Below are 24,859 nucleotides of genomic sequence, written 5' to 3' on the forward strand. Positions count from 1 at the left end.
ATTTTTACAATTTTTATCCAGTTTCTTAAGCTTTATTCTTGAACTGCCTAATATTTAAAATTGATTTTAGCCATGTGCTTTGTATTTTGTTTACATGTTTCGAGTGTTTATCAAAAATTTAATGAAGTTATATTGTTAGCACAAGCATGCTTATCTAATCGATTTTATTTGTGCACGATTTTGTTGTTGTTTGGAACGTTTTCGTCTAAAGGGAGATGTTAATATAAAAAAAGGATGGTTAAACGGTCAACTAGACTTATTCCATAAAAAAAAAAAAAAATTCTAAAAAATGTTTGTCGGTAAAAAAAAATTGTTTTTCTAAAAACTATTTGTTGGAAAAAAAAACTATTTTTCAGGTTCGAGAGAGGGTTTCCCCTGTGCATTTACTTAGAATTAAGGGCATAATACCCCATTTTTTTTTTTTTGACAGTTTTATATATTTCCATTGTTAATTGGTGCAAATCTATTAGTTGGTTTCACAGTGTCGGGGACTTTTATTCCAAAAACGGTTTTTGTTCTCAAGTAGCTTTATTTTTCGCTTCATGTTTACTTCATATCAGCATTAAATTTGCAATAGCCTGTACCCCTGAAGCTCAAGTTTGAAGTCACCTAGTTTGAAATTTTTCTCCTTTTAATTCCATTTAGCTAGTTTTTTTATCCCGACTGAGTTTTTTGAAGTTGTAAATAGCAACTTCCATGTTATGGTTTGGTGTAAACACCAAACCATAAATCTCCTTGTTGATGAAAACATTTTTTTTTTTCAATTTCTTCAATTTACATCCTAGTAAATTTTGATGAATTTTTAGTAAAAATTTCTGAGATGCTTAGTATTTCTACTGACACTTTCCTTTGGTTTCTTTTTGTTGGCGATAGCTTTAAAATTGGTCTGGCTTGTGTACGTGCTGTAGCAGATACGTGCATTCACATACCACAAGCACTGACCTTGAATGTCAATTTTCTGTACCAAGATTGGGGCTTGTAGCTATCATGCATCACATTGTCATCAACAAGAAACTGAAACAGATTATACTTGTATATACGTTTTATTTATTTACTTATTTTTTGGTGGTTCTAAGGCTAAAGAGCAGATACCGTGTGAGTTTTTTTAACTGTTGCTTATATCCAGGGTTTTCAGTGTAAATAGATTTATTTTCGTTATTTGAAGGAAATTTCATGCATTTAATTCATTGAACATACTGGAAAAGATGTGCCTAATAGCACTAAAATATTTGTTTATGTCAAATTCGAAACTAGATTAAAACTCTTTGTGAAGTTTTTAAAATTGAAGAGAAAATAAATAAAAACACTGACAACCTTGGATTTTGAGCTACAATCTGCAATTTTTTTCCCTTTGTTTTTAAAATTGATTCATGTCACTTTTTTGCTGTTAATGATCTGTGATGTCACTAATCTGTCATGCTAGAATTAGTCACTGAAATAGACTCCTGGTTTGTGATCAACCGTGATAATTATAGTAGGTATTAATTATTGGTTTGCCAACTGTAGCAATAATTGGAAGTTCTCTTCCAATTATTGTCATTTTCTTAATTTTTGAGTAGCTTTAATTTTTATTTCAGTTAACATACAGATAAACGAAATACTTAAATGAAGCTCTATGTTTAGTTTTTGATCTGCCGGTGCATATTAACTAGTTTCTCAGTATTTTTTTTTCTTTTTTTTTATTTATTGTTACTGTAACTTTTTTTCCTTTTAGTAAATAATAAATATAAAAGCCTATATTGGCACTTATATAACAACTATTTTTTGATGATACATTTTTTACATTTTAATTTTTAACTTATGCTGCAGATTTTGAATACTTGACCGCTCAATTACTTCATTGTGGCTTGATACTTAAAGGTTCTCTCCTGTCTTTTTTTTTCAATTAACTTCCAGAAATAAAACCCTAAAATGACACTTTGAGTAATAAATTTGTCTCTTTGTTTAATAGAAACTACAGATTTTAGAATTTAATTTTCTCGTTCGATTTTAGATTAGCTAAGAGCAGAAATTCATCAAAATCTTTTCAAATTTTCTTTATGTTTATTATTCTTGTAAATTTAATTTTTTTAATTAAGTAACCCATGTAACACCTTAATATGACATTATATATCAGATATATAGTCTGTCTCTTACATCAATTTTATCTACTGATAAAAAATTTTGGGCCTGATTTATGTATATTTGAGAATCTCTGCTGTACAATCAATTCTTGTGAATTATTCTTGTCAATTTAAGAATCTGTGATTAAGTTTGGCTGCCAATCTGTACATATTTTCACAATGATTTGTGAAAACTAGTCTTGATCTGTCACCTCATTTAGATGTGTCATTCTATATCTTTTAATATTTTCAATGTGATTTTTGGAATGTTAGCGGTTTTTTCCTAAGAAGTACGGGTTTTGTGTTGAAGATACCTGATTTATGTAAATGCAACATGTTTCTTATTATTACTAATTTTTCTGACATAGAATGCAATATTCTCACTAAAAGTAGAATCTCAGTTTAGACAAGTTACTCTTTTTAATCTTAATACTCAGCTTTAATATTAGTATCATGGCAACTGTGCTGCAAATGAAGATCATAAAATTTTACTATTGACCAAAAGATCCGTCCTTTTTACTTTTAAATCTAACAATTAGTTTTAATACTAAGTATCATGGCAACAGTGTTGCACATGAAGGTCATAAAATTTTACTATTGACCAAAAGATCCGTCCTTTTTACTTTTAAATCTAACAATTAGTTTTAATATTAAGTATCATGGCAACAGTGTTGCTCATGAAGGTCATAAAATTTTACTATTGACCAAAAGATCCGTCCTTTTTACTTTTAAATCTAACAATTAGTTTTAATACTAAGTATCATGGCAACAGTGTTGCACATGAAGGTCATAAAATTTTACTATTGACCAAAAGATCCGTCCTTTTTACTTTTAAATCTAACAATTAGTTTTAATACTAAGTATCATGGCAACAGTGTTGCACATGAAGGTCATAAAATTTTACTATTGACCAAAAGATCCGTCCTTTTTACTTTTAAATCTAACAATTAGTTTTAATACTAAGTATCATGGCAACAGTGTTGCACATGAAGGTCATAAAATTTTACTATTGACCAAAAGATCCGTCCTTTTTACTTTTAAATCGAACAATTAGTTTTAATATTAAGTATCATGGCAACAGTGTTGCTCATGAAGGTCATAAAATTTTATTATTGACCAAAAGATCCGTCCTTTTTACTTTAAATCTAACAATTAGTTTTAATACTAAGTATCATGGCAACAGTGTTGCACATGAAGGTCATAAAACTTTACTATTGACCAAAAGATCCGTCCTTTTTACTTTTAAATCGAACAATTAGTTTTAATATTAAGTATCATGGCAACAGTGTTGCTCATGAAGGTCATAAAATTTTACTATTGACCAAAAGATCCGTCCTTTTTACTTTTAAATCTAACAATTAGTTTTAATACTAAGTATCATGGCAACAGTGTTGCACATGAAGGTCATAAAATTTTACTATTGACCAAAAGATCCGTCCTTTTTACTTTTAAATCTAACAATTAGTTTTAATACTAAGTATCATGGCAACAGTGTTGCACATGAAGGTCATAAAATTTTACTATTGACCAAAAGATCCGTCCTTTTTACTTTTAAATCTAACAATTAGTTTTAATATTAAGTATCATGGCAACAGTGTTGCTCATGAAGGTCATAAAATTTTACTATTGACCAAAAGATCCGTCCTTTTACTTTTAAATCTAACAATTAGTTTTAATACTAAGTATCATGGCAACAGTGTTGCACATGAAGGTCATAAAATTTTACTATTGACCAAAAGATCCGTCCTTTTTACTTTTAAATCTAACAATTAGTTTTAATACTAAGTATCATGGCAACAGTGTTGCACATGAAGGTCATAAAATTTTACTATTGACCAAAAGATCCGTCCTTTTTACTTTTAAATCTAACAATTAGTTTTAATACTAAGTATCATGGCAACAGTGTTGCACATGAAGGTCATAAAATTTTACTATTGACCAAAAGATCCGTCCTTTTTACTTTTAAATCTAACAATTAGTTTTAATACTAAGTATCATGGCAACAGTGTTGCACATGAAGGTCATAAAATTCTACTATTGACCAAAAGATCCGTCCTTTTTACTTTTAAATCTAACAATTAGTTTTAATATTAAGTATCATGGCAACAGTGTTGCTCATGAAGGTCATAAAATTTTACTATTGACCAAAAGATCCGTCCTTTTTACTTTTAAATCTAACAATTAGTTTTAATACTAAGTATCATGGCAACAGTGTTGCACATGAAGGTCATAAAATTTTACTATTGACCAAAAGATCCGTCCTTTTTACTTTTAAATCTAACAATTAGTTTTAATACTAAGTATCATGGCAACAGTGTTGCACATGAAGGTCATAAAATTTTACTATTGACCAAAAGATCCGTCCTTTTTACTTTTAAATCTAACAATTAGTTTTAATACTAAGTATCATGGCAACAGTGTTGCACATGAAGGTCATAAAATTTTACTATTGACCAAAAGATCCGTCCTTTTTACTTTTAAATCTAACAATTAGTTTTAATACTAAGTATCATGGCAACAGTGTTGCACATGAAGGTCATAAAATTTTACTATTGACCAAAAGATCCGTCCTTTTTACTTTTAAATCTAACAATTAGTTTTAATACTAAGTATCATGGCAACAGTGTTGCACATGAAGGTCATAAAATTTTACTATTGACCAAAAGATCCGTCCTTTTTACTTTTAAATCTAACAATTAGTTTTAATACTAAGTATCATGGCAACAGTGTTGCACATGAAGGTCATAAAATTTTACTATTGACCAAAAGATCCGTCCTTTTTACTTTTAAATCTAACAATTAGTTTTAATACTAAGTATCATGGCAACAGTGTTGCACATGAAGGTCATAAAATTTTACTGTTATGGTTTGGTGTAAACACCAAACCATAAATCTCCTTGTTGATGAAAACATTTTTTTTTTTTTAATTTCTTCAATTTACATCCTAGTAAATTTTGATGAATTTTTAGTAAAAATTTCTGAGATGCTTAGTATTTCTACTGACACTTTCCTTTGGTTTCTTTTTAATTATAAATTGGCGATAGCTTTAAAATTGGTCTGGCTTGTGTACGTGCTGTAGCAGATACGTGCATTCACATATCACAAGCACTGACCTTGAATGTCAATTTTCTGTACCAAGATTGGGGGCTTGTAGCTATCATGCATCACATTGTCATCAACAAGAAACTGAAACAGATTATACTTGTATATACGTTTTATTATTTACTTATTTTTTGGTGGTTCTAAGGCTAAGAGCAGATACCGTGTGAGTTTTTTTAACTGTTGCTTATATCCAGGGTTTTCAGTGTAAATAGATTTGTTTTCGTTATTTGAAGGAAATTTCATGCATTTAATTCATTGAACATACTGGAAAAGATGTGCCTAATAGCACTAAAATATTTGTTTATGTCAAATTCGAAACTAGATTAAAACTCTTTGTGAAGTTTTTAAAATTGAAGAGAAAATAAATAAAAACACTGACAACCTTGGATTTTGAGCTACAATCTGCAATTTTTTTCCCTTTGTTTTTAAAATTGATTCATGTCACTTTTTTGCTGTTAATGATCTGTGATGTCACTAATTTGTCATGCTAGAATTAGTCACTGAAATAGACTCCTGGTTTGTGATCAACCGTGATAATTGTAGTAGGTATTAATTATTGGTTTGCCAACTGTAGCAATAATTGGAAGTTCTCTTCCAATTATTGTCATTTTCTTAATTTTTGAGTAGCTTTAATTTTATTTCAGTTAACATACAGATAAACGAAATACTTAAATGGAGCTCTATGTTTAGTTTTTGATCTGCCGGTGCATATTAACTAGTTTCTCAGTATTTTTTTTTCTTTTTTTATTTATTGTTACTGTAACTTTTTTTCCTTTTAGTAAATAATAAATATAAAAGCCTATATTGGCACTTATATAACAACTATTTTTTGAAGATACATTTTTTACATTTTAATTTTTAACTTATGCTGCAGATTTTGAATACTTGACCGCTCAATTACTTCATTGTGGCTTGATACTTAAAGGTTCTCACCTGTCTTTTTTTTTTCAATTAAGTTCTAGAAATAAAACCCTAAAATGACACTTTGAGTAATAAATTTGTCTCTTTGTTTAATAGAAACTACAGATTTTAGAATTTAATTTTCTCGTTCGATTCCAGATTAGCTAAGAGCAGAAATTCATCAAAATCTTTTCAAATTTTCTTTATGTTTATTATTCTTGTAAATTTAATTTTTTAATTAAGTAACCCATGTAACACCTTAAAATGACATTATATATCAGATATATAGTCTGTCTCTTACATCAATTTTATCTACTGATAAAAAATTTTGGGCCTGATTTATGTGTATTTGAGAATCTCTGCTGTACAATCAATTCTTGTGAATTATTCTTGTCAATTTAAGAATCTGTGATTAAGTTTGGCTGCCAATCTGTACATATTTTCACAATGATTTGTGAAACTAGTCTTGATCTGTCACCTCATTTAGATGTGTCATTCTATATCTTTTAATATTTTCAATGTGGATTTTTGGAATGTTAGCGCTTTTTTCCTAAGAAGTACGGGTTTTGTGTTGAAGATACCTGATTTATGTAAATGCAACATGTTTCATATTATTACTAATTTTTCTGACATAGAATGCAATATTCTCACTAAAAGTAGAATCTCAGTTTAGACAAGTTACTCTTTTTAATCTTAATACTCAGCTTTAATATTAGTATCATGTCAACTGTGCTGCACATGAAGGTCATAAAATTTTACTATTGACCAAAAGATCCGTCCTTTTTACTTTTAAATCTAACAATAAGTTTTAATACTAAGTATCATGGCAACAGTGTTGCACATGAAGGTCATAAAATTTTACTATTGACCAAAAGATCCGTCCTTTTTACTTTTAAATCTAACAATTAGTTTTAATACTAAGTATCATGGCAACAGTGTTGCACATGAAGGTCATAAAATTTTACTATTGACCAAAAGATCCGTCCTTTTTACTTTTAAATCTAACAATAAGTTTTAATACTAAGTATCATGGCAACAGTGTTGCACATGAAGGTCATAAAATTTTACTATTGACCAAAAGATCCGTCCTTTTTACTTTTAAATCTAACAATAAGTTTTAATATTAAGTATCATGGCAACAGTGTTGCACATGAAGGTCATAAAATTTTACTATTGACCAAAAGATCCGTCCTTTTTACTTTTAAATCTAACAATTAGTTTTAATACTAAGTATCATGGCAACAGTGTTGCAAATGAAGGTCATAAAATTTTACTATTGACCAAAAGATCCGTCCTTTTTACTTTTAAATCTAACAATAAGTTTTAATACTAAGTATCATGGCAACAGTGTTGCACATGAAGGTCATAAAATTTTACTATTGACCAAAAGATCCGTCCTTTTTACTTTTAAATCTAACAATTAGTTTTAATACTAAGTATCATGGCAACAGTGTTGCACATGAAGGTCATAAAATTTTACTATTGACCAAAAGATCCGTCCTTTTACTTTTAAATCTAACAATAAGTTTTAATACTAAGTATCATGGCAACAGTGTTGCACATGAAGGTCATAAAATTTTACTATTGACCAAAAGATCCGTCCTTTTTACTTTTAAATCTAACAATTAGTTTTAATACTAAGTATCATGGCAACAGTGTTGCACATGAAGGTCATAAAATTTACTATTGACCAAAAGATCCGTCCTTTTTACTTTTAAATCTAACAATAAGTTTTAATACTAAGTATCATGGCAACAGTGTTGCACATGAAGGTCATAAAATTTTACTATTGACCAAAAGATCCGTCCTTTTTACTTTTAAATCTAACAATTAGTTTTAATACTAAGTATCATGGCAACAGTGTTGCACATGAAGGTCATAAAATTTTACTATTGACCAAAAGATCCGTCCTTTTTACTTTTAAATCTAACAATAAGTTTTAATACTAAGTATCATGGCAACAGTGTTGCACATGAAGGTCATAAAATTTTACTATTGACCAAAAGATCCGTCCTTTTTACTTTTAAATCTAACAATTAGTTTTAATACTAAGTATCATGGCAACAGTGTTGCACATGAAGGTCATAAATTTTACTATTGACCAAAAGATCCGTCCTTTTTACTTTTAAATCTAACAATAAGTTTTAATACTAAGTATCATGACAACAGTGTTGCACATGAAGGTCATAAAATTTTACTATTGACCAAAAGATCCGTCCTTTTTACTTTTAAATCTAACAATAAGTTTTAATACTAAGTATCATGGCAACAGTGTTGCACATGAAGGTCATAAAATTTTACTATTGACCAAAAGATCCGTCCTTTTTACTTTTAAATCTAACAATTAGTTTTAATACTAAGTATCATGGCAACAGTGTTGCACATGAAGGTCATAAAATTTTACTATTGACCAAAAGATCCGTCCTTTTTACTTTCAAATCTAACAATTAGTTTTAATACTAAGTATCATGGCAACAGTGTTGCACATGAAGGTCATAAAATTTTACTATTGACCAAAAGATCCGTCCTTTTTACTTTTAAATCTAACAATAAGTTTTAATACTAAGTATCATCGCAACAGTGTTGCACATGAAGGTCATAAAATTTTACTATTGACCAAAAGATCCGTCCTTTTTACTTTTAAATCTAACAATAAGTTTTAATACTAAGTATCATGGCAACAGTGTTGCACATGAAGGTCATAAAATTTTACTATTGACCAAAAGATCCGTCCTTTTTACTTTTAAATCTAACAATTAGTTTTAATACTAAGTATCATGGCAACAGTGTTGCACATGAAGGTCATAAATTTTACTATTGACCAAAAAATCCCTCCTTTTACTTTTAAATCTAACAATTAGTTTCAATACTAAGTATCATGGCAACAGTGTTGCACATGAAGGTCATAAAATTTTACTATTGACCAAAAGATCCGTCCTTTTTACTTTTAAATCTAACAATTAGTTTTAATATTAAGTATCATGGCAACAGTGTTGCACATGAAGGTCATAAAATTTTACTATTGACCAAAAGATCCGTCCTTTTTACTTTTAAATCTAACAATAAGTTTTAATATTAAGTATCATGGCAACAGTGTTGCACATGAAGGTCATAAAATTTACTATTGACCAAAAGATCCGTCCTTTTTACTTTTAAATCTAACAATAAGTTTCAATACTAAGTATCATGGCAACAGTGTTGCACATGAGGGTCATAAAATTTTACTATTGACCAAAAGATCCGTCCTTTTTACTTTTAAATCGAACAATTAGTTTTAATACTAAGTATCATGGCAACAGTGTTGCACATGAAGGTCATAAAATTTTACTATTGGCCAAAAAATCCCTCCTTTTTACTTTTAAATCGAAAAATTAGTTTTAATATTAAGTATCATGGCAACAGTGCAGCACATGTTTTTTCTATAGATTCATCTCATTTATCGCTCTTTAATATCCTAATGACTGTCCTTGTGTTTGATATTGTTTCTTCTTCTTTTTTACCAGTTTTTTCACAGTTGCATAGCAATGGTCTCTTTTAAATCGGTTATTTATCTCAAATATCTAAATTTCTAGGCTTTTATAAAAAGCTGTATTTAACCTTATCCTCAAAATTGACCCAACACAATGTTAAACTTGGTTTTGCTCTGTAATTGTATAATCAGTCTTTTTAATCTATTGGGATTTTTGTCACAAACGGCAGGATAGTAAATATTCTATCCCAATTTCCTAGTTATAAATGCAGCCTTTTCTGCTCTAATAAATACCAAATATGGAAAAATATCTTGACTATATACCATTCAAAGATAAAAAAAGGATAAAAATAAATGATCGATCAACCTCTTAAACACACTCTACGTACTCGGATTTGACGTTTAAATTTTCTTAGTTTTTCTTGCCTGTGTTATTATACTTCACCATTTGCGAAGTTTTTTTTTGTAAGGATGCTGCTTTTCCTTTCTTGTATTTTATTGTTGCTTTTTTCGTTTAATATTGATTTTATTTTTGTTTAATGTTAAACAATTGTTTAATATTTGTTTGATATTGTTTAATATTAAACAATCGTTTAATATCGGTTTGATTTTACTAATGTGCCTTGTGGTATAAACAACTGTGATTGATTAATATTCATTCAAGCTTGCAAAAGTTCAATTTAAAATTTATAAGCTGACTTCTTTGTTTTAAATACAGCTTTTCTGAACAGTGTTGTCTAATCTCTTCTATGATTGATGAGGTAATCGCATTCTACGATTGTGATGTTTTGGCCTTGTTTGCTCCAAACATAAAGCCTTCCTGACGGATTCTAGGCACTCGAGTGGATGACGCGTATCTATTTTGGTACACTTGCGTTACCACATCGACCTTCAAACAGAAATAACACTATCATAAGTTTTGCCGTACTGTTGTATATTTAATGAAATTAATTCAGCATATACGTAATGCCCTCGTCCAATTTAGTGCTTTGAGAAAGAAATGAACATGGCAGGACATAGGCTGGTTTCTCACCAATTCTTATATTAAGGTTCAGTTGTTAAATTACAACTTTATCCATTTATTTTTTGAGGGGGGGATGAGAGGGTCAGGAAGAGGTACAAAACAATTAAGGGACTAACCGCTTAGATACAGTAACAACCAAACATGAATTCAGTCGTGCTGTTTTGGGCGAAAACAAAATAAAAACTTGACTCCAGACAGGACGTTGACGGAACTGGTCTATTTACATATATACAATTAATTCTGTTTTATTTATTTTATTTTTTTTGTTCTAGATGAAAACCCATGAATGTATAATCAATTTTTATGCAAGCATCATTATAAATATGTTCCTTAGCTAATTTATTTTTTACTAACCCATCTTGTTAAATTGGCAAATTAAAGTAATTACTAAATTAGCAGAATCCTATCTTTTTTTCAGAAGGGAATCCCTCATGTAGACTAAGGATAGTTTTAAATTTGATAATTTTTAGTTTTATTGCTTGAAATAATGAGTAAGCGCGTGAAGTAATGAATGACTATTTTTGGCAAACAAGAATGTTCAGCAATAACATGAATGGTGTGCTTTGGTGCAATATTGTCTCATTTTAGTTACTTTACAGCTCATTTTAATTGCAAAAAAAAACATATAAAAAAGAGCCTAGCCTACAATGTTTGTCTCTTCATTGGACTGTTGCTTCAATGGGCAGTCTGTCTTTTCTTTGATGTTTATATACACATCTCGGGCATGCATGACTTTTTGGACAATCTCTTTTCAATTTCCAAACTTCTGACAATTGAACTATTGTAGTACTCTTCTGTTGTTAAAAAAAAAAAATCTCTATCTCTGCCATAGTACCAAATGTTGGTGGGTAAACTCTTTACTTTAATTAAGCTAGTGTTTTACATGTACGTTCTATCAACTGCATTTTGCTAAGACGACTTTGTTCTTTTGAACTAAGTTTCTGTTTCCACTATAAACTCTAAGTAAAGATCTTTGTCTAATTTGGACGATAAAGCAAAAAAAAACAAAAGGTTTATTTGTAAGGAATGTTAGAACACAATTTTTTTTATCCGCTTTCAACTTTCCTGCAAAAATCTGCAATTTTCGAACATGAGCTTATCTTCAACAATATTGGAGGAGTTCATCTTCAACAATATTCAATGAGTTCATCTTCAACAATATTGAGAAGTTGCTGATACGAAAAAGAAATATGAAATGCTGGTGCATTAAAACAAAATGTGATGTTTGAAAGCAAAATGTATTGAAATGATTTCTTGTATATCAGAGGCAACGCTGCAGCGTTGCCTATAGTAAAGACCATATGGCTCCAATGTTTTTTTTATTGTTTTTTTTCCAGAGGCACTTCATATTGAATGGGTCGTAGTGCAAACTTCAAAGGGGGCTCATTTGATTGGAAATCGAGATTTCTAGTGCTCTTTTCAAGAATCAAAAGTGATCAGAGGGCAACTAGACCCCCCCCTTACCTTATTTTTCCCCAAATACATTTGATTAAAAATCTTGAGTTAGCCATTTTGATAAAAATAATTTAAAGATGATATAACAAAAACTCTGGGGTAGACACTACTCCCCAGGGGCTGGGGGCAGGCATTTTAAGTTACACCCTGAGGGCAAATATGGTTCTTATTGAAGAGATGCTCGTATAAACTTCAGACAGGGCCCATTTGATTGGAAATTAAAGTTCTAGTTCACTTTTTCAGTGTCAAAAGGGATCGGATCGGCAACTGGCCCCGCCCCCTCTACGTCATTTCTTCACTAAATACATCCGATAAAAGTTTTGAAATTGTCATTTTGTCAAAAATAGTTCAAAGGTCAGATAATAAAATTTCCCTTGACGATACAACCCCCCCCCCCATCATGGCCCAGGGGCAGGCGTTGTAAGTTATGCCCTGTGGGTATATATGGTTCTTGTGAAAGGGATGCTCGTATAAACTTCAGAGAGGGTTCATCTATTTGGAAAGTGAAAGTTCTATTTCACTTTTTAAGAGTCAAAAGAGAACGGAAGGGAACTAGCCCCCTCCTCCACGTCCTTTTTCCCTAAATGCCTCAGATAAAAATTTTGAGATAGCCATTTTGTTAAAAATAGTTAAAAGGTTAGATAACAAAAATTCTAGTGTCGACACAACCTACCAGGGCCCGGGGCAGGTGTTGTAAGTTATCCTCTGGGGGCATATATGGTTCTTATGGGAGGGATGCTCGTGTAAACTTTAGAGGGGACTTATTTGTTTGGAAAGAGAAAGTCCCAGTTCATTTGTGAAGAATCAAAAGAGATCGAGGGGTAACTAGCCCCCCCCCACGACCTTTTCCCCAAATGTATCAGATAAAAAGTCAGATAATAAAAACTCTGGTGTCGACTCAACCTCCAGGGCCTGGGGACAGTCATTGAAAGTTGTGCCCTGGGGGCATATATGGTTTTTATGGAAGGAATGCTTATTTAAACTTCAGAGAGGGCCCATTTGATTGGAAATCGGAAGTTTATCTTTCGAAAGAGTCAAAAGCGTTTCAAGGGCAACTAGCCCTTCACGCCCCTTTTCCTCCAAACCCTTCCGATAAAAATTTTGATAACGATTTTCTTGAAAATAGTTGAAACACCTGATAATTAAAACTCCTTTTTGACACCCTCCCCCCCCCCCCAGAGTCCGCGGTCAGGCGTTGTAAGTTATTTTCTGGTGGGATTCATGGTTCTTCTGGAAGGGATGCTCGTATAAACTTCGGAGAGGGCTCATTTGGTTGGAAATTAAAAGTTCCAGTTCACTTTTCAGAGGCAACGCTATAGCGTTGCGTTTAGTAAAGGTCGTACAACTCCAATGTCTTATATTCATTTACTATTATTTTTTCCAGACGCACTTCATATGGAAAGGGTCGTTGCATAAACTTTGGAGGGGGCTCATTCGATTGGAAATTGGAACTTCTAGTGCCCTTTTTAAGAGTCAAAAGTGATCGGAGGGCAACTACCCCCCCCCCGCCCATGCCCTTTTTTTCCTATAAAAATAAATTTAGGTTTACTAAAAGGAGTTTCTGGGTCCTGGTGGCGAAAACGCCGGGTCCCAGCTAGTAAATCAATGAGTTCTTCATTTGCTTTTGTTGACATGCTAGTTGGTAAGTCATCCTGATATGAGAAACAAACTCAACTCAACAAATCACAGAGTTAAATGACAGATAACAAACAGTAAGTTTACCTGAGGCTGCACTTGGTTTTCAAAATTAAAAAATTCGTATGTTTCAAAGCAGTTATACTTGTCATTATCAAAGCAAGGTTTCCACAGCATAAGCTTTTTCATGAGCGTTCGACTTTTATGTTGAACTGCAAAAACGTCTGATCCGTTTGAACCATGTAAATACAAATTGTGTTCGTTTAACTTCGAACAAATATCTGCCAACTAAGTGAGCTTTAAACTGAATTAGTTGTTCCTTCCAGGTATATTTGGAACCAGCATAACAAGCCAATTGTTTTGATATATTCAAAATTCCTTTTTTAGAGTTACGGTTACTCTCGAGCCGTTTCGCTTCTTACTTGCAGTACGTTACCATGAGTGAACACCATATTACGTGTCCCATTAGTTGCGGAAGTTTGCCACACGTTGTGTGAGGAGGGTGCACTGTGATATACAGCAGGGAGTGAAGAGCTAGTTGCCGATGCAATCATGTGGATTTCCATATAATTTAGTCTAGGTAATGGAATGTACGTTTCATATTGCTGAATAGTTGGTGGTTGATGAATCAGATAATCTAATTGAAAACGGTCAGAAAAACTTTTAATAACAGTTGAGAAAAACTTTAGTGTAAAGAGCGATTTATTAAGAAGGGGGCAGCACCCGTCATACAATTGATAATCTGTGTTTGTTTTGAGCTTTAATGTTGCTCCTTACTTTCGGTTGAGAAAACTTTTTATTTAATTGCACAAAAGATTCGGCTCAAGCTCAGCTCCGTAAAAAGGTGGTAAGTGAAAAACTAAAGCTGTTGGAAAATTTCAGCCAGAATCATACCCATGACCCACGCAAATACCAAAACTATCAAACATTGCAGCATACTTGAACATACTGTTTAAAAACAAGCAATTGAACATAAAGATAAAAACAAGAATCTTTCGAACGTGTCTTTATTTAGAGCGCATGGAGTCCAACAAGAATGGTGAATGTCTTACCTCTCAGGGACATTTCAGCATGTTTTGTTTGATGGTACTTTTTTCTCTACTTTGCTTATATCAAAAGGTGCCCCACAGGTCTCTGTGCCTTTTGTACTTTTGGCCTTAAACTTTTTTGTACTTAAACCTTTTTTGTACTTAATCACGGCCTTTTTTGATGGTCCTCATCTGCTTGTGCACCTTGTCCTCTTTACTGACGGCAGTAACTTTTTAGTGCTGCTGTGGAACTACCATCTGTCACTTCCGTAGCTCAATGTGTTCTTGATAAAGTGAAGAAGTGGTGCTCTTCAAATGGTATCGCCCTTAAAAGCCAAAGTGGCTTTATACATTTTGTGGCCCCTTATTATATGTGTGAGGTAAAGGGGACAATCATCCTGACTTTTGGGAACAAGATTATACCGGAAATTACTAAGATGACATTTCTTGGTATGTCTCTTTATTGTTTTCTTTCTTTTAAACCCCAAGTTGCTCACACCCGTTCCCTCATCCTCCAAAAGTATTTGCTGTGCACCGAGTCAATTCTTTCTTCCTCCAGATTTCTCTTTATCATTCTTTTATTTTTACCTTTCATATTGTTGCTATGTCTGGCGCAGTACAAACAGATCTCTTCTGCGCTCACTTCTAAGAGCCCAAAATAAGGCAGTGAAGGCTACTTTTCTTCTCCCTCGGCTATGCCCTTCGTCATAGTGAGTAAATAATGATAATAAAAAAATCAACTGAAATAGGAGCAACATTAAAACTTAAAACGAACTGAAGTTATTACTTATAGGATAGGAATTACCTCCTCCTCAAGACCTTGCTCTTTACTCTAAAGTTTTTTCATAGATTTTATAAAAAAAAGCTCATTATTCTAATTAAGCAGCCCTTGAGTTTTTGTGGAAATGTTCTTAAAGAATTGGAATAAAAATTTAAACTTTAGCGTAAAGAGCGAGGTCTGCAGGAGGGAGCAAATCCTTTCTCATATGCGATAATTTATTTTCGTTTTAGTTTCGATGTTGCTCCTTACTTTCAGTTGAAAAAAAATGTTTTCATTTAATTTCTGATCGTTTTTAAATAATACGGGGAAATGGACTCCCCCTCCATGGAAAATTCCTTTCCCCCACGGAAAATTCCTCCATGGAAAGTTCTTTCCACGTCCAATCTAGCTGGAAAATTCTGCCCGGAAAAATTTCTTGCGGACGATTCTGGGTGAAGATTTTTTCTTATCACACCTTCTTTGAAAAGAATTTACTTTCTGATTGTTTTTAAAATCATGCCGGATATCTCCTTCTCCGTGAAAAAGTTTCCCCGAAAATATCCCCCCGCCCCCTAATAGAAAGTTGCTCTCGCAGAAAGTTCCCTCGAGAAAATTTATCCAATGGAAAATCTCCCCATCTACAGAAACATTACACAATTCCAACCCGGTAAAACTTTCCCCTGGACAATTCTCCTCAACATGTTCTTATGTAAAATTGAATGGAGAAAGAGAAAGTAAGACAGCAAAAAGAATTTAATACAAGAATTATGGTGAATTCCCCCAGCGTAATACTTCCGTTGGAAAGTTCATCCCCCGGAAATTTCTCTCCCCACAAAAAATTCTCCTTGTGGAAAGTCTTACAGCAGCAGCGAATTCACCTCCCCCCTCAAAAAAGCGTCTGTATATTTCCCAATGACAAGCGCTATATGTAAACAATGTACAAACTTCAGGACTTAAAGACCTTTCCCCAGGGGAGTCATGTTATCCCCAAAGGCAGAGTTACTGGACTGTTCAACTATGCTGACAAAATGGGTATCTCAAAATTTTGAAAAATTTGATCGGCCGACTTTGAGGAAAAAGGGGATGGGAGGGGGATAGTTTTCCTCCATTCTATTTGGTCACTTAAAAAGGACACTGGAACTTTTAATTTTCGTTCGAATCAGTCCTTTCCCGACAATTTTCGTCGCTCTTTACCTATAATTCGTTACCACGAACTGTTTGAAACTGGAATAGCTCCATTGGATCATGCTGTATGTAAGCAGCTACTTTTCAACTTCGCGCAGTTCTTCTTGCAGATTTACGATTAATAAGCAATCATTAACAGCAGCTCAGAGATTTGTGCTTCGTAGTTTCTCTTTTCCTACTGTTTCTTTCTCTTTCTCTTTCAGCTTATTGATCCATTTTCATGTGTGGTGCGACTGGGATGGTCAGGAATTACTCAAAGTTAGTAATGTCAAGCAGATACTCTTGGTTTTTCTTTGCTTTCATAGTATAAGATTTATTGCTTTATTTCTTTATTTTCTAGGGTACTCTCTTTTTGATAGTAAATTTCACCGTATTCTATTGTATATTTTACGTTTCCTTTTTTTTTGGGGGGGGGGGGGGAATTCTGAAACTTTGTGAATTGTTGGTTGTATTTGTGGTTTTCTGTCTTTGTATTTTTAGACCTCAAACAAGCTAAGCTTCTTGGGTCAAATGACCCTTATTAGTACTTGTAAAATATATTCTTATCGATTGGTTAGGCAAACCAAAAGACGTTTTGTGCACTACAGTTTTCCAACTATCTGTAGCTCTCTTTTTTCTGGAGGGGGTCCCTTGGATCAAAAATTTTGACTTAAAGAGGGAAATATGTCGACCAAAAGATACTGTGTATATGCTGGTCATCGAAGATGCATATTGGTAACATCTCAGAGACGGGTTTGGGGATGGAAGTCCAAACTTTCAGATACTATTGAAAAGAATAAGGGGGAGGTGGGGTAAGGGGACTTCAAATCTTTTGTTGTGGGAGAAGCAATAGCTAAATAATTTTTGTGTTTGATCCGCCGAAAAATATTTGCACTATTACAATCTATGCGTAAGTAAATAGCGAGGTAAATAAAAAGAAAATAGTATGTATTTCAACAAAATCAATAAAGTGTATCTGTAATTTCCTGGGGAGGGCTCTTGAGATTGACCTGTAAATTAGATATCTTCGAAGACCACACTGCCTTTCCACGACGAAAGTATAACAGTTCAAAATAGGGATGAAACCTTTTAATAGACAGTGAACAGAATATAAACTTTTTAACTGGATATTTCGAACCCATATACAGTGTTCATCACCAGCAGTAAAACTAAAAGACATCAATAATGCAAACAATATTTATATCCAATAAACTAATTATATATAGTTTATTGCACTTATTTTTTTCAATACAATAGCGGAAGCAAATCTCCTTGACCTTTTCGGTTCCGGTTCATTAGATCTATATGAAATATCAGGTGGACATGGGTCATAGCTCTTAGGTGAAGTAATATTTACTTTATTTGACCTCTGTAAATTATCATAAATTGAGTTCAATCCAAATTCACCTATATCTCTATTTATGGAATTAATCTTGAATGAAATTTTTTTAATTTCGATTGTTTTCCTGAAAATCTGTTTTAAACCTTGGTCCCTAGAAATCAAAGAAACATTTTCAAACAAAATAAAGTGATTTGGATAATTATAGATATGTTCCGATAGAGCCGACGTGAAATCTTCAGGTTTGGAATTTTGCTTAAAAGACTATGAAATAGAATTATGATGTTGTAGTAATCTCATTTTTAAATTCTGGTTATTACGTCCCACATAAGAGCTTCCACTAGTACATGGAATTTTACAAACCCCACTTTATGGGTTTATCCCACTTTAAAATCAATTATAGATTTTTGTCGTTCATCTCCGGTCTTAATCGCCGGATTAAGCCAAGTAAAAATTGGCTTAATCATATCCTTAACTGACCGCATTTTTAGAATTTGTTCTCCAAAATTCATTGAGGAGGAATTATTATTGTTAAAAGAAATATTAATGAGTAACCATTATCCAGGTTGGTTCATTGACCTAACTTTTTCGAAAAGAGGAAAAAATCTTCTAGTTTCTAGAAAATTTCTAGAATTTTCTAACGATATTCTGGAAACAACAGAAAAGAAAGATTTTTTTGTTCTTTGCCGTATGTTCCAGGGCTGAGTGAAAAAACTTAAAGAATCTTACAAAGTAATGGTTTAAAGGTAGCTTTAAGACGTAGAAATACTTTGGCTAGCTCTTTAAATTCTGGAAAGGATTAAACTTCCGTAGAGCAACAAAGTGGGGTTTGTAAAACCCGATGTACTTGTGGAAGCTCTTATGTGGGATATACTAACCAGAATTTAAAAATGAGATTGCTACAACATCATAATTCTATTTCATCGTCTTTTAAGCAAAATTCTAAACCTGAAGATTTCACGTCGGCTCTATCGGAACATATCTATAATTATCCAAATCATTTTATTTTGTTTGAAAATGTTTCATTGATTTCTAGGGACCAAGGTTTAGAACAAATTTTCAGGGAAACAATCGAAATTAAAAAAAAAATATTCAAGAGTAATAATTTGGATTGAACTTAGTTTATGATAATTTACAGGGGTCAAATAAAGTAAATGTTACTTCACCTAAGAGCTATGACCTATATTCACCTGACATGTCAGATAGATCTAATTTGATAGTAATAATTTGAGGGGGAGTTGGAGGGTGGAGTGGAACCCAAGTTTTGACTTGGACAGGAGGGGAAGAGGTAAATCGAAAGAAACAATGCATCCAGGTTGTTAATTAGTACATCTTTGACAACTTGGCCGACAGGTGGCGAATAAACCGAAACTGTTGGAGTACTGATGGGAAACAGAAGGCAAGGGGACTCATGTTTTGTTTTTCGAGGAATCTTTGTTCGGTGAGGTAGTGAGGTAAATCAAAAGACAGTATATTCACCCAGGCAGTCAAAATATCGTATCTTTAGTATCCCAGGAGTATCAGATTAAAGTTTCAGATTAAAGTAACTACAAACATAGAATTAAAGCTTTCAGGGAGTATTTGTTTTTGGGGGGGACAGGGAGACGATATTATATTCGGGGAAACGAATAAGAGTGCAAAGAATTTTTTGTCTCCTACCGGTTTGTTCGAAAAGGAATCGAGATTTTTTATTGAAATATTGAAACTTATATCCGTAAACTATTGGACAAACCGAACCATTGGGCATGAAAAAGCTTGAAATGCACCGTTTCGCACAGAAATAATCCCAAAAATTGTTGTTCCAATCCCCTAAGACTCGATATACTTTTCTTCTGCTCAGTTACTTGACTTCGAGTGTTTTGACCACTCCGGACAAAAAGACTAAAAAACTTAGGATATACAAAATGGGGCCTTACATTTTATCTCTCCAACGCTCATAGGTATAAATTTCTTGATCAGGTAGATCCCTACGTTGAAAACAAATTTGAAACTAATGTCGGCTGCATTGACTCGGGATTGACACCAGAATTAACAGACCCACGATTTGGATCGTCTCTGATAGAAATGCAACTTCTAAGACATTTAAAAATGACCAGATAGACCTGGATGAAAACGAAATATTATGAAATTTTTGTGTGTGTTTGTGACACTGAAACTGACACTTCAGATTGGATTAGACTTGTAAGGCGTGTATATAAAGCTAAAGGAGCCTCAAAGACAATTAAACACTTCCTTAAGACAATATAAAAAAAGTGAACAAAGTCTTTACCGACAGTGGTAGTCTTTGGTTCCTAGCCTTTCAACCAGGAAGTTTGATGGGGAATGGACGGGGGCCAGCCATCCTGTGAGTAAGGACAACGAGGAACAAACCTATTTGAAAAAAAATTGTTCTAAGATTCGTGACACAGAAAATAGGTCGAAATTCATTTTGTCACCATGAGCTAGCAACTTACCAGATATGAATACTGAAACAAAAAAATTCAAAAACGAACAAATTAAATATTCGGGTTCATTTGAAATAAAACGGTTGAGAAATAGTGGATTAAATCTCGTCAGCTATTCTTTGAGCCGGGGATATAGATATTCATAGGCCCAATTATTATGTATTAAATTTTCAGTTTATTGAAAATAAATATATAAAAAGTTAAATACTCTGGTTTATCCAAAATCATACGGTTTAAATACCGGGGATACAATTTCGTTAGATAAGCTTTGAGCAAGAGGTATTGATTTTAATTTATCCAGTTATGGATACCGTCCCTACCCATAAACAAAGTATGTCTTTCAACATATAACCAGTCGGTAAACACCTATTAGGTATGTTTCTTTTTAACTTTCTGATTCATTCTTAAAAAAAGATAAGTGATTTCCCATTTCTTCTAGTGTCTGGGAAAACTCAGTAAAGAGAAAAAAACAACTAAAGAAACTATTGTTAGTTAACTATGTTTAACTAACTATTGTTAGTTAACTATGTGTATAAACTATGTTTATACTATTGATAAGATTATGGAATGTAAGCCATTATTAAATTCGGGTATTTCGCTTCTTATCACTGAAGTGTTTACTCAAATTAACTATCGTAGAGTTAGTCCAATTTCTCAGTGAATTGTGTTATTTGATTTGAAAATGGCTGCAAAAATTCTTACGTCTCCGTGGAATCAAGGAAATTTTACTATTCCTGAAACATCTTTAATTGATCTCCTTCTTACTGATCTTGAAGACAGCCTGAAAAATCATGGAGATGCTGTTTGGCTGGTATTTTTTTTCGTTCTCATATTTTAATGTAGCAAGTAAAATTAGATAAAAACTTATTTGTAGCCTAAATCTAGGCACAAAAGTTAGAAACTACAGTTTGTATTTTTAGATATAGTAGTAGTTTCATATGTGGAAAAAGTGTACGTACTGATTAATTAGTCTGTTCATTTTTGGATAGTTCCAAATGCGTCGAAATCGGTTTTCTCCAATTTGTTTTTTCAGGAACCTTTGTATCTCCGAAAAAATGTTTTTTTATCTTAGATATCTGTACCCTGACTTAATCATCATTTAGGAGTATATTTTAGATACTAAGAAATTTAAGAGAGGGAAAATTCTAAAAAACAGAGGAAACACTACAAAAACACAGGTTTCTTAGACTCCACTATACCAACTAAAAACAAAATACATGCTTTTAAATTTCGCTTTGTTGTAAATAATTTGTATTTGAAAAAAATGTTCTTTAACCGTTGAACACGACAGATTTTCCTATATTCTAGTGTTTCGGAGTTGGCTGGTAATTTCTTGATATCTCTTCAAATCGAGAATAATTGATTAGCACACAAAGGAGACATGTGTATTGTTAGATTCCGATAAGTTAAAATAATTTTGTTAGTAAAGTAAAAGCTGTCTTTTTGTTCTTAAACTTTGAACCATTTAATTACTATGCAATAGTGGGCTAAAACAAGTCAGATCTCCAGTATTAACTAGGCAAAACCAGTTGTACATACAAAAGCTCAGCAGATATTTACTAAACCTTATTTAGTTTATATAAGGGTTGCCACTACATTTTTCGTTATGTATTATTTCAGCACGATGTTTCTACAGGGGAGAAGCTTATGTATAGCGAAGTCCTACCCAGTATTCGAGGTATGGCGTCTGCTTTAACAAAGATGGGCTTTAAAAAAGGAGATATGATGATCATGTTTACCTCTAATCATGTTCTGTATTTCATCACAATACTGAGTGCATGGAAATGTGGTGGTGGAGTCACACTATCAAACCAGTTTGCACCAGCAGGTAGGAATAAAATTTTCCTTTTTTTGTCAGTACTTCTTTCGTAAATTTAAGCCTCTTAGAAGCCAATCTAATCATGCCCAATTCATACATTTGTAGTCAAGTCAAAATACTTGATTGAGTTTTAACGTTACATATTCAAAACAATGGTTTTAAAAATAAAAATTAATGTAAAAAGAAGAAACACATTTTTGCCATCGAAAACAGCCTATTTCATTTTAGTAACAAATCTGATTCGGTGCCTTCTTGAAGGCAATGTTTTTTCTTGCCACAAATGTGGTGCAATATAATTAAAACTATTAATAGATCTTTTCTTTTTTCTCATGGATTTTTTTTATAGATTTCGTTAATTCGGTCTATGCATTGTTTATTTCAAAATGTTCTGGTTATTGATCTTATTAGTTGCACAGGGGCTAGTGCATGAGCGTTCCCAAATTTAGCAGGTTAGTTGTGACTCGGTTCGGACTTCTAGCATTTTTAAGAGTTGCCGTGACCTTTGATAAGGACAAGGTCGCATGAATATACAACGATGAGGTCATTGATCATTTCTTGTCCGCGAAAGGTCAGTGGCTACAAGTAAGAAATGAAATTTGGGTGTTCTTCAGTGCGGTAAAAAAAATTAAATAAGTAAAAGAGGCTGATATGTTCCCGCATTGTTTTAGGACTCCGTATAAGCTATTCTGGGTAGTAATATGCTAATGATTGTTGAAAGCTTCCCTTCCAAGGAAAGGTGACAAACAGAAAATTGGAAAAGAACTAAAATCTTCCATATCTCACTGAGAAGACTCACTGCGTTACTAACCCATACATTTAATAATTATCAAGTTAAATTTAATTAAAAAAATATTTCATGCCTGCCATTCCGATAGTAAGTCAAATATCTTTTTTTTTCTAACGTCGACCCTTGACTCTTTTGAGGGAATTATTGGTTTGTAACTTGGTGTAGATTTTACAGATTATGAGCGAGCCTTCGACTCTGTTGATAGAAGAGCTTTAGCGAAGGTCTTATCCTTGTATGGTATACCAGACAAATGCATTAAAGCAACTAGTGCTTAAGTACGAGAATAAAACTGCTGCTGTTAAGTTAGGAAACGAGGTTATCAGCTGGTCTCGTATTAAATCAGGAGTTAAGGAGGCTGTGTTCTATCCCCCTCTATATGGATTATCTTGATGGACTTCGTCTTAAGGAGCACAGGAAAGGCAATGGGGGACTATAATATTGGAAGCTACAGTGATCATAGCGGTCAAATATGGCTCTGAAGCATCTCTCCAAAAAGTTGATGAAGATTTGCTAGATGTCTCCCAGAGAAATTGCTGACGGATTGTTCTGGGTACCCGGCTGAATGACCGTATTTCAAACAGTAGGCTGTACGAAAAGTATGGTTCAATCCCTCTTTCTAGGGCTATAATGAAAGAAACGCTGAGGTGGCTAGGGCACGTTCTGCAGATGAAGTATGACAGATTGCCGAAGATTGTCCTTTTCAGTCAACTGTCTACGGCTAAATGGGAAGTAGTTTGCCTGCAGCTGGGGCGGGAGGATGTCATAAACAAAGATTTGAAGGAAATGGGACTTCCTAGGAGGGTGTAAAGAGGGATGCTTTGAAGAAATGGGGATGGAGAAAGAGCGTGCGTATCTATGTTTGCCCCTGGCGGCTTGGTGCTGTGGTCAGTTGTTTGTGGTAGTAGTAGTAGTAGTAATGTAGTATGAATTTTGGCCCAAATAGGGCCAAAACACTGTCTAGGGAGGATTCAGAAATATTAAATAAGTTTGAAACTGTCGAAAGCTATTATTAAGCTTCCAAGCTTTTGAGGATATAGCATTAATAATAATCCTGTCCATTTGTGCGAACTCCGTATGCGTTTAGTGATGAATGCGAACTTTTTCTGCGGCGATGTATTCATTCCTAAACATATATGCAGTCTAATAATAAGCAACTATTATAGGCAATCATTTTAGGCTTCTTTTGTCTAGTTAAGTTGGAACTGTATTAATTTACGCACTATATTACAAAGCTGTTTTCCAACTGTTATTTGCAGGTGAGTAATAGATATTAGTTTGGGAGGGGAGTTGGAATACCAAATAAAGTATCTAATCCGTAATTTTCAAATTTTTTATGAAAGATTCTTCCAATCAAAGGGAGGAAAGGTTATTTTACCAAATAATCTTCCTTCGTTTCAAGAAATATCTTAAAACCAGGTGCCTAATAAATGTACTTAGCTCCCTTACATATTCGTGTCTTACATGCAGAGTGAGAGGCAAGGAATAACGTCTTCCTAACTGAAAGCATCACCATCCATGAAAAGGTCGAAAATCATCACCTGAAAAGTTATTTTTGGCATTTAGACCAATCCCGCTTTTGGTTATATACTTTTGTTCATGGGTGATTGGGGCGGATCTAGGCGCTTACCCCTTGAAAATAACCCCACCCCCGGGAAATACTCCGTGGAAAATACCCCGCAGAAGACATCCCCCTCACGGATAATACCCTCTGCGGAAAATACAATCCTGAAAAATAGCCGAAAATGTAAAAAAAGCATCAAAATGCAAAAATGATATCTACTCCCTTATGATTTTTAGGAATGTGCCTGGTCTACACTGTTATTATGAAAGT

General features: G+C 33.1%; 2 protein-coding genes across 2 annotated transcripts in view; both read left to right on the forward strand.

The window, feature by feature from the left end:
* Positions 1–2,689, forward strand: part of LOC136024935 (uncharacterized) — a gene marked incomplete in the record, with an annotated part of 44,768 nt that extends 42,079 nt beyond the window's left edge. The window contains 1 exon segment of the mRNA XM_065700522.1: positions 1–2,689.
* Positions 2,690–21,024: 18,335 nt separating this feature from the next.
* LOC136024938 (uncharacterized) overlaps positions 21,025–24,859 on the forward strand; it is a 49,375-nt gene continuing 45,540 nt past the window's right edge. The window contains exons 1-2 of the mRNA XM_065700528.1: positions 21,025–21,233; positions 22,043–22,250. Of these exons, the coding sequence (XP_065556600.1) occupies positions 21,105–21,233; positions 22,043–22,250 (337 nt within the window). The 5' untranslated portion in view covers positions 21,025–21,104. The remainder of the gene's footprint in view (positions 21,234–22,042; positions 22,251–24,859) is intronic.

This window comes from Artemia franciscana, chromosome 3 (assembly GCF_032884065.1).
Source record: "Artemia franciscana chromosome 3, ASM3288406v1, whole genome shotgun sequence".
Taxonomy (NCBI): Eukaryota; Metazoa; Arthropoda; class Branchiopoda; order Anostraca; family Artemiidae; genus Artemia; species Artemia franciscana.